Genomic DNA, 10785 nt, shown 5'->3' with positions numbered 1-10785 from the left:
AGCCTGTGTAAATAGTTTCTACCATCATGCAAAAATGTGACATAATTTCAACCTGAAGTGAGACAATCTGCCCCAAGGGTGCCCTGCTCTTAGGGAACTTTGGGTGATGCTAAATTCCTTTGGGCTGCTTCACCAAGAAATCTGATGGAGCTAAAGATGCTTTTGCTTAGTTATCTTTGGAGAGGAAAAAGGATCGGAGAGCACAACCATCTATTAGCTTCAAACACAGGCAGGGCAAGACTATATCATAAGAGGCCAAAGGCAACCAGAAACCTGGAGGATGGAGGGGAACTGTAAGATGGATGTGCAGGGAAAAGCTCAACCCCAAAGTCAACCCTCTCCTGCGGGTGTGGATACATCCACATTCTCACTGTGAGATTAGCCCTTCCAACACCAGTACTATGTTCGAATGCACTGTGCTTCTGGAATGTGCTAGCAACAAACACAAACCCGGGGTCACCATCAGAAGACTCGCTGACCCCAATAAAGCAAGAAAGGGGTCTTTAAAATATAAGAGAGGGTGACAAAGTCAAGAGTAACATATTGAGAAGGAGTTTCTGTCAGGTTCCCACTTCCTCAAATTAGTAATTCATTTAATTTTATAACTGGCAGTACAACAGTATCTGCCAAAGCCAAAATCCCCTTTCCTGGACTAAGGCATCAGCTGCAGACAGAAAGCAGCAATGAGGAGGGCACAGGATAAAATGCTCTGAGCTTTATCCCCCAGCCGGTAGTAGGACATGGTTCAACAGGGATCGGTTTTAACCTCTGGTCCCCAGGAATAGCTGAAGGACATGCCAGGGGCATGTGTAAACATCTGATGGCAAGGAGGAGAGGAAGAGGGACAAGAGAAGCTACCTGCCAGGGGAAGTCAGAGAGATCCAAATCTCTCTGCTAGGCAGCATCTCTGTGGTTACCTCAAACCCCTCATATCTCTGACCAGCCAAATGTTTGACAATTCCAGCTTTGCGTGCAAGTGGATAAAACCAACTGGTGAATCCTCCACGACCTGGGAGAACTGAGGTCCAGGGCAGAAAGTAAACGAGAAACCCTATGGCTCTCTCTGGAAGAGGAAGGGCTGCCTTGTATTTGGAGACTAAGCTAGTGGGGGTCAGATGGTCTGGTAGTGCTGCCTTAGTCTTCCATGGAGAAATTCATAGGTCAAGTTGTGCCGGGTAATAATCCCAACAATCTAGTAAGGAAACAAACAAAAAAAGACCAAGTCATTGGGGAAGAATCCACATATTAAATGGATAAAAACGACAACAGTCTACTCTGCCAGAATAACCTGGGGAAGAGAAAGCTTCTGCTGCTGCCCCTCCCCAATACAGTATTAATACTACAGTAGCACATATGTGTTTTAAATTTTATGGTGTCTAATATACATTATCTAAATTTGATCCCCACCTCTAACCCTCTGAGATAATTAGATGCTTTTTTAACCTTTACCTTCTGCCTCAGTATCAGTTCTAAGACAGAAAAACAGTAAGGGCTTGGGAATTAAGTAACTTGCCCAGGGTCACACAGTTAGGAAGTGTCTCAGGCCAAATTTGAACCCAGAACCTCTTGACTCCAGGCCTGGTGCTCTATTCACTGTGCTACATAGCTGCCCCTAGTATAATAATGATAATGGCAATCTAAAGAAATATTTCAGGAAACGTCCAGTTTCTAGAAAAGGAAATCAAAGATAAACCTTAAACACCCAGGAGGGTGAATGAAAGATTTATAGGTTTATCTTTGATTTCCTTTTATTGATTGATTAAGTGGATTTCCAATAGCTCAGCTGGTAGCCAGGCCTGACCAACTTCCCTGCCCTATACCAGCTGTCCTCTAGCTGGCTTTTACCCCCTGCAGTTATATTCTGGCCATCTGGATTCCCCTCCTCCTATCTCTGTACCTATAGAAGACTAGCTGCCTCAGTGTTGAGAAGGCGTGACCAATGGGCAGCCACAACAAGGATAGTTAGGTGCATCTCCAGCGTTCAAGAAGGAAACATCCCACTCAAAGGGAGCATCCACTAAGAGGCAGGCTTGGGGCAGGGATTATAATTGAGGAGAACCTGGAGCTGACAAAGAGTAAGTGACAGGCCGAGTGAGAGAAGAAAAAGGAAGGCCCCGGCCTATCCGCAGGAAATGGAGAACAAGCCTTTAACCCAGGGACCCTGCTTTGTGTGCAGCTGGGGACACCTGCTGGTCACACATGGTAAAGCTGGCTGATGCAGGCCAACCCTCAAACCAGGCAGGCCTATCCTTCAGGGCAGAGACTGGTTATGGCTCTGATCTCATCAAAATCCTGCATTCAAGGGCCTTCTCGACCCAGACCCAGACTCTACCTTCTCAGCTCCAGGTCAATAAGCTCCAGGGGCTTCTCGTCTCTCCTCAGGTAAAACACAGAAGTCTGTTGGCCATTGGTGGCCTGTTACCCCTTGGCCCCCTTCTGCAGTCCAGGCAAACCCCAGTGCTCACTTTTCCTCACCTAGGCCATGCCTTTTCCCACCTCTGGGGCTCCAAACCTGGAATGCCCTTCTTCCTCGCCACTGCCTCTCAGGACCCCAGCTCCAGCACCACCTCCTATTTGGGACTCTTACCTTTCTACCAAACACATTGACCTCATGTTTAATTTGTATAGACTTATTTATAGACATTGTCCTTAGTGACTAGTAAAATGCCCAGCCTGGAGTAAAGGCTTCAAGAACTGACTTCCTGGCTTCTCAATTCACCCTTGCATTTTCCCACCTCCAAGCCTGTACCCCTGCCTGTGCCTCCTTTGTTCTATGGATTCCCACCCCAAGGCTGTGCTGAGCCAGTGTCGCTGCTATTACCCCAGGAGGGTACAGAGTGCAGAGCCGGCTCAGGGTCAGGGGAATCAGTTCAGCTTGCCTCCAGGCTCAGATTTGTCCCATTCTATCACACACACGTGAGGCTCAGGTAGCATGTCAAGGCACCGAGGACACCACCCTGCTGATACCTCGAGTTACCCCGAGGGTGTGAGGGGCATCCTGTGTGCCTCAGTCTGTGCCCTTGGGCCGTGCTCAGGACCCCAAGGAGGAATGGCCAAGCTTTGAGCTGAGCCACAGAAGCACTTCCCTGATGTTCTCTCCCCTACTCTCCTGAGCTCCCTTCCTGTGGTGTCTCCCAACAAAGATGGGGCCCACAACTTCTGTGCATGCGCTCTGGACACAGAAGAGTTCTGATCCATACTGGTCCAATGACCAGGATTCTGTTCAGAACACAAAGACATTGGCAGCCCAGGGAGGAGACCTTGGAACATGCAGGTCATGAGGACTGACTTACCTCCCCCACTGCATTCACCACTGGCAAGTGTCGGAGGCCCATCGTTCTAAACAGATTGAAGACTTGTGAGACGTGAGTATTGGGTGAGACTGTAAATGGTGACGGGTTCATGTAGGGGGTGACATCCTGGGGAACAAAAGTGTACATGGATTACCTCGGCCATTAACATGCAAGGGGAAGCCCTGCAGGGGATGAGACAAAGGGGGGGGGGGGTTAGCCTGGGAATCAGAAAGCCCTGGGAGAGTTCTGAGATCACGATCAAGCCGCTTCACCTCTAAGCCCCCTGAAGGACCTCAAAGATGAGCTGTAATGGAGATGCTGATTGGCATCAAGGTGGGGGGGAGGAATGAATCCAGATGAATCATACATCTGGATTCCTGCCCCTTTCCCCCCCCCAAATCAGGCACCAATTACACCAAGGACAGAGCAGGCCCCGGAGCTGAGTGACACTGCTCACAGCAGACTCATTCTAAGTGAGTTCCCCTCTGCAATGACAATCCCATCTCTCTCCCAGTTCCCTTCCTAAGTCCTGAAGAAAAGCCATTTCTTACCACGATCATCCGGGGATTCAGCAGGGTCAGATCCAGGTCGTGGATGTCCGGGTAGCGGGGATAATCCTCAGCCATCTCGGCATAGGAGAGCCGAGGCTGACTGGCACTCTGCAGTTCAAAGAAACCAGGACAGAAAACAAAATCATCCAACGAGGCCAGTCCCACTTATTAGGTGGGATTTAACACAATATCATCCCACTATTCTAAAATATTGAAGAGTTTCCCGCAGCACATCATTATCAATGAGTCTTCTTAAAACACTGCTTCCGCCCTATAACTTGCTCATGAAAGGACCTAAATGTCTCCCAGTGTGGGTCAGAACAATTCTCAACTCATCCTGCTGTGAAAGGCCCCAGGCAATCTGAAGCGTCTTACTCTCCTAACCTCATCTCTTACTAAGCTAGGTGGCAACCTCGTACCATGGGAAGAATGCTGGCTTTGGAGTGTTAGGCCATAAGTTCAAATCCCAGCTCTGTCCTTCCCAATTCTCAGACCATGCCAAGTCCTTTTCCTCTATGTGTCTTAGTTTCCTCACCTATAAAATAGTGGGGTTAAGCTCTATGATTCTGCTTCCCAACACATTCTTTCCACTCCAGCTAGCTCAGTTTCCTCAATGTCTCCCACATGATGAAATTATAATCTAATAGTTAACTCTGCACTCTGCACTGTGAGGGAATAAAAGTGAGGAATCTGATCTGGTGCAATTAACATTTGTCTCCCCAACCCTAAACCCCCAATGGTTGAGGAGTAAAATACTAATGTAGACCCATAAGCCAGACTCCTAATACAAATAACTTAGGAGTTATAACCCTGAAAAAGCAGCCCTTTCAGGCCTAACTTCATATAGCAATTACCTGAGTGTTTCTGTCATAGCTGGGCAGTATGAAAGAGGCCATTTTGGGGGAAGATAATTGGCAAGATGTAAAAAGTAATTAAAAAAATTTTTTTTATGAATCACTTATAAGCAAGGGAGTTATGCTGCCTGGTGAAACATCCAGAATTTATGTGGCTTCTTTAGAAAAGGCAAATGTAAGACAATTCTTTCCTATTAGAAATCCAAGTACACACACTAAAAAAAGAAAAAAGCCCAATAGTACAAGATCAGAGAGCACCAAGAAGACCCAAAGTTCACATTTGGTGGAAGATCTACAGGCCTCAAAGACCATTGCCACCATTTGTTTTCCCACAGAGGGGACAACTCAACAAAGGAAGAAACGATGAATAAAAACCAGTCAGTGATGACTCATCTTTTCTCTTATCAGGGTGCATGCTCAACATCTCCTCTCATGTCTATTTAGCCATCAGAATCCCAGAATCAATTATGAAGTAAGACTTACTGACTGACTTTCAGAATAGCAAACTCCTCGGACCAGCAATGTGACAAGTTGTGATCGAAGAATCAGGCCATGAAAGGTCAAAGGGCGGAAGCGTTCTTCCATGGTCCAGTCTTCACTGGGGGACTGGTCAGGGTATAGGTTGGGGTATGGCGTGTATCTGTTATACAAAAATCAAACAGAGTCAACTTGTTATGTTTGTCCTAAGCCTACTGAGAACCCAAAAGCCATTTCATAGCATTTGCAAAAAGAAACATCTCTATGCCCCTGAACACAATACAGAAGGAACAGAGATGAAACCATCAGAAGAGTAAAACAGATGAGCAGTTATCCACTAATGGGGAAGGGCAGCCTGGCATCTCACCCCCAAGAGCCTGCTGGGAAATCTCACCTTCTCTCTAGCATCTGCTGCAGGAGGTCCTCCTTCTCTGCTGGCTCCTCTGTAGCTATGTGCTCATCACACATGTTACGAAGCTCACTTGATGGGTAGGATTTCATGGACTGGCTCCTTTTGCGCTGCTCACCAGCCCGGGTGAGAATGCTAGATTTCTAGAAGAGGGAGAAGAGGGTCACAAACAGGACAAAGGGCTCTTAGAAATCCAAGTGAGAAGAAGGTGCTGGGAAAGGGAAGAATTCCAGACTGTCTCACTCAAAATGCAAGAGGGAAGCCAACTTCCATAGCACTAAGTTTTGAATGAAAATGTAGGTTTAAAGAGATAGTTCTTTGGTATTATCAAGAAAGAAAGGAAAACTCTCCTGGTGGTTTCCTGGAATATAATTAAAGTTTTAGAGAATCAACCTTGCAGGCGTAGTGAGTTACTCATAGTAGTTAATAGTTTAGGACAGGGGTTGGCAACGTATGGCTCTTTCTGCAGGAGCCATAAAGTCCATTTTTTTTCAGGCGCTGTTACAGGAGCGGCACTGTGAGCACTGTACGGCTCTCACGAAATGACATTTTAAAAAATGTGGCGTTTATGGCACTCACGGCCAAAAAGGTTGCCGACCCCTGGTTTAGGAGGAATAATAAAGGTTGTCTTTACTTTCCAATGTATATACTTTCTGAGAGCCAAGTTATTCTAATACAATTTTGGGTTGAAATAGTAATGACTTCATATTTGTTTTAAAGTGCTACAAAAAGACAGGAATAGAATGTTTTCTGATCTACAGAGGAGAGAGATTTCATGCCAATGAAATCATTGACTGTTGAAGTATCTAGACCAGTGATGGGCAAACTTTTTAAAGAGGGGGCCAAAGGAAAGGAAATGCTCATCTGTCAGTCTGTTTCTAAGGCAACTCTTTCAAAGTTTCATTGTATTGTATCCTACTCATCGTATTCGTCAGATTAGCAATAATGTCCTGTGGCTTCATAGGACATTTCAGGGGGCTGCATCTGGCCTGCGGGTCATAGTTTGCCTATCACTGATCTAGACACATAGAGTGACAAACTTAACAAAAGCAGTGTGAGGGATAAGTAACCACATGTTCCTCTATCCCTTCCCAATATTCATCTATTTTCCTTACTTTGAATTTTATGTTGTTACTGATCAACTGGTTTCCTTTCATGAACTCCTTCTCATTGCCCCGATTCTCTGTCACCACAGGAAATGCATGGTGGACTGTGGTTCTCAGGATGCTGACCAGTGACTGGATGCGAGTATGTGGGTAGACATATGTCAGGTTGGGCTCCATGATGTCACTTGCTCTCAGCCTGGAAGGAGGTAAACATTCAACCTTATTAGAAAAGTCAGATTTCAGAATGAGAGTCATGACAGGGAACTCGACTCCTTCCCAAAGACCAGCCTGGGTTTAATCTTAATACTGAATAGTGCCATCTTGTAGATGACCAAAGCTTTGACTCTTCTTATGTTAAAAAGAATTCCCTGAACGAGGGTATACCCTTCAATTGGGGAATAAACTGTCGTATCTGTTGGTGATGGAATACTACTACGCTAAAAGGAATAATAAACTGGAGGAATTCCACGTGAACTGGAAAGACCTTCAGGAATTGATGCAGAGTGAAAGGAGCAGAACCAGGAGAACATTGTACACAGAGACGGATACACTGTGGTAAAATGGAATGTAATGGACTTCTCTACTAGCCAACAATGCAATGATACAGGACAACTATGAGGGACCTATGAGAAAGAATGCTATCCACATTCAGAGGAAGAACTAGAGGAGTAGAAAAACAACTGCCTGATCACATGAGTGAATGGGGATATAATTAGGGATACTGACTCAAAATGAGCACTCAAGCGCAAATATCAATAATATGGAAATGGGTCTTGATCAATGACACATGTAAAACCCAGTGGAATTATGCATTGGCTATGGGAGGGGTGGGAGGAGGGGAGAGATAGAACATGAATCCTGTAACCATGGAAAAATGCTCCAATTTAATTAATTAAATAAAAATAGCACTTAAAAAAAATAAATAAAAATAAAAATTCCCTGATTTGCCATTTTTCCCAACTCTATTTATGAACATATGCCAAAATTTCCTAAAAATAAGTTAATAGGCTTGATCAGCTGTGCATTATGCAGTTTGATCTTCTTGTTAGTGATGCAGTATTTAGTAGGTACATGTGAAAATTCTGTAAAGTGGATCGGTTTTATTGGTATGTAGCATATCATGTCATGAAAATTAAAAACGAGTTGCTCTCCTAGACACACAGTCCCTAAATGAAATTTCATAAATGATTCTCCTGAACTTTTTCTAACTACTTTGAATAGGTTTTTGATGACTGAAAACAAATCCACAAACCCTGCCAAGTTGGTGACTACTATCTGTAATTCACACTCATGCCCACAAAAGAAGTTAAGGCTGGGCTCCATTGAGTTTTCCTATCAATACCATCCTGAGACTATTACAATCCTAGGAGTAGGATTCCTTAGTTGAAAAAGATGAAACTTTGTAGCTTTTGTTTCTTACTGTATTATTTCCCTTCAAAGAGATGAACAATTCACAGCTCCACCAGCAGTCTGACAACATGTTTTGTTTCTCCATAGGTCCAGCAACACTGAATTTTATCATTTTTAAGCTCTTTGCCAACTTAACGGGCAAAAGATGATAATTCAAAATTGTTTTAGTTTTAATTCCTCTGATTATAAAAGTTTGAACAATTTTTCAGGTTGCTGAATTTCCTTTTCTATTTATTCATATTACTGGACCACTTATCTATTGGTGAATGGATGCTATTTTTACAAATTTGTGTCAATTGCTCATTGGTTTTAAGTGTCAGATTTTCATCAGACATACAATATTTTCCCAGTCTTTTTCTTTTCCTTTTATTTTGGAAGCATTGCTTTGTTTTTGGTAAGTTTCCTGTAACTTCTACTGATTGAATATTCTCTTCTCCACAATTAGTATAGTTGTAGAGTCAGTCCACCCTGCAATTTTTTTTTTTTTATGTGCAGAAGAGCCACCATTTTTGTTTAAGGATACATCAAATCTGAACAATCATGTCTGGGAAATTTTTTAGTGTTGCTTAACAAGCCCAAGAATACAAAGGGCTTCAAAGTTCTGGTACTGTCTTTGTAATTAAGGCTTATTTTAACAACTCATTTCCTATTTTCTTATTCCATTTTTAGTGTATTCTAAATCTCAAATTCTTTCTCATATGCCCAGAGGTTACTCTGTCCCTGACCCTGCTATGAAAATTCTTTTGACCTGAGATATTTTCTACTCTGAAACTTTGGCAAAAGATAGGATCATTGCCTCACTTGTCCATTTCCACTTCTGTCTCCCATTCGAGAAGTGGCACCCCTCGAAGCCCCACATGGATATCATAAATGCCTTTGTTGAAAAAGTCCCCAGTCCACTTGGCTACCTGCAACACAAAACAAGAATTTGTGATAATCCAGGCAAAATGTAAATTAGCACCATAACTGGTGAGGAGACAGGAGGTATTTACCATCAAGGTGATCATGATGGGAAGTCCATAAGTGATCTCATTGGTGGATTCTATCAAGATGACTGTAAGACTGATGGTCATTCGGACTACGCCACCCAAGAAAGATGCAGCACCAATCAAGGCAAAAGTCCCTGAATAGATGTGACCCAATCCAATGTAGCTAGTAAGAAATGAGGTCAGACATGAATTAGGATTACATGGTCACTGAAGGGGAGAGCAGGGTAAGAAATACATTCTGTAACACATCCATGCATATACAGAAACACAGGCAGACACACACAGACAAACACAGACACACAGACATCCTACCTTTTCAGAATGTTGGCAACTAAGCGTCCAAAAGCAGCTCCACAAAGCAGAGAGGGCACAAAGAGGCCACTTGGAACTGACATGCCATAAGTCCAACATGAGAGTAAGAAATAGAGGACAAAGAATAAGGCCAGCGTGATGGGGCTAAAAGTACCTATAAGACAAAAAAAAACAGCTCAAGTCACATAGGCAAGTGTTAATACAACTACCTCAAATCACCTCATCTCATTATCTCAAGGCCACAAATTCAAAACTTTATTCTGATGCATTCACAAGTCCTGCCATTGCTTAGAATTCTTAGGGAAGTATTAGTATCATCTCCCCATGGAGTGGGGAACCCCCAGGTGGGTAGTCCCTATGGAAAAAGCTTTTCAGTCAGGAGAAGGGGGAGGATTGGTCAATGATGGGCTGGCATTGGACACTGGGGCTGGTAGGGCCAACAACACTCACCATCTTGGTGAAAGAGCTGCAGGATGGCAGATTCTTGGGGATTGAAGAACAATGTTGCCATGTCATTATAGGTCTCATTGGGGCAAAAAAAAGTTTTGATGCTTGAATTCACATCTTCTGAAGTCACCTGGTGATTGGGAACCAAATGGCTGTTAGATGGTCAATGACAAAGGCACACCTTTAGACTTCCCACTGGATGTGACCCACAGAGAAGGCAGGCCTGGGAGCTCTCACTACAAATAAAGAGGCAGTGAAATAGGAGGCCAGGTGCTAAAGCAAGCAATTCCAATGTCAAAGCCATCTTCCTTACAAGGAATTCTTGTGAAAATGAGAAAAGCAAGCAAAATAACCAGGGCTGTCTTTGTATCTACATGCTCACACGGTGGGCACTGACTCAAATACCCACAGCCGCTTTGGTGGGTTCATCTTTTGGTGGTCCACAATCAACCCTGTGAACTATGGCCCCATGGAACTAAGGAAGGAACACAGGACAAAGGGCTTGGACATGTAGGGGCATAATTTAAATATGCAAACAAGGTTGGGGTGCATTTTGATCCATAGGAACTACTTTAGTTCCAGGGAAGTTTCTGCCTTATTATTGCTATGAAGAAATGTCATGTTTTCATCTTTTGTTGATTTTTTTAAAGTTGGTTGGTGGGTTCCTTGTACATTCATAGTGCTCTCTTTAATCGGCTCCCCTATCCTTCCTCATTAAGATTAGGTCTCTGCCTTCAAAATTTCATGATTCGAAGCTGTATCTCCTCTCCCTCTCTCCCCTTTCTTTTCTTTCCCCTTCCTCCCCTAACCCTGCCCCATCTCTGTCTTTTTCTGTCTCTTTCTCCCCCTGCCCTCTCTCCTCTTTGTCTCTCTCTCCCTTCCTCTTCCTTCCCCCTCTCTTCTCTCTCCTCTTTCCTTTCCCTACTCCTCCCCCTCT

The 10785-nt window shown here is 44.0% G+C and overlaps 1 protein-coding gene across 1 annotated transcript in view; it reads right to left on the bottom strand.

Moving 5' to 3' along the window:
• Positions 1 to 700: 700 nt before the first annotated feature.
• Positions 701 to 10785, bottom strand: part of CLCN6 (chloride voltage-gated channel 6) — a 29809-nt gene continuing 19724 nt past the window's right edge. Inside the window, exons 9-19 of the mRNA XM_044668675.1 lie at positions 10231 to 10307; positions 9852 to 10000; positions 9402 to 9555; positions 9093 to 9252; positions 8902 to 9008; positions 6700 to 6886; positions 5570 to 5727; positions 5182 to 5338; positions 3845 to 3952; positions 3294 to 3419; positions 701 to 1192 (exon numbers count right to left, since the gene is read on the bottom strand). Coding sequence (XP_044524610.1) covers positions 1112 to 1192; positions 3294 to 3419; positions 3845 to 3952; positions 5182 to 5338; positions 5570 to 5727; positions 6700 to 6886; positions 8902 to 9008; positions 9093 to 9252; positions 9402 to 9555; positions 9852 to 10000; positions 10231 to 10307 — 1464 coding nt within the window. The 3' untranslated portion in view covers positions 701 to 1111. The remainder of the gene's footprint in view (positions 1193 to 3293; positions 3420 to 3844; positions 3953 to 5181; positions 5339 to 5569; positions 5728 to 6699; positions 6887 to 8901; positions 9009 to 9092; positions 9253 to 9401; positions 9556 to 9851; positions 10001 to 10230; positions 10308 to 10785) is intronic.

This window comes from Gracilinanus agilis, chromosome 3, assembly GCF_016433145.1.
Source record: "Gracilinanus agilis isolate LMUSP501 chromosome 3, AgileGrace, whole genome shotgun sequence".
Classification (NCBI taxonomy): Eukaryota; Metazoa; Chordata; class Mammalia; order Didelphimorphia; family Didelphidae; genus Gracilinanus; species Gracilinanus agilis.
Note: the sequence above shows the minus strand (reverse complement) of the source record. Positions and strands in the feature narration are given on the sequence as shown.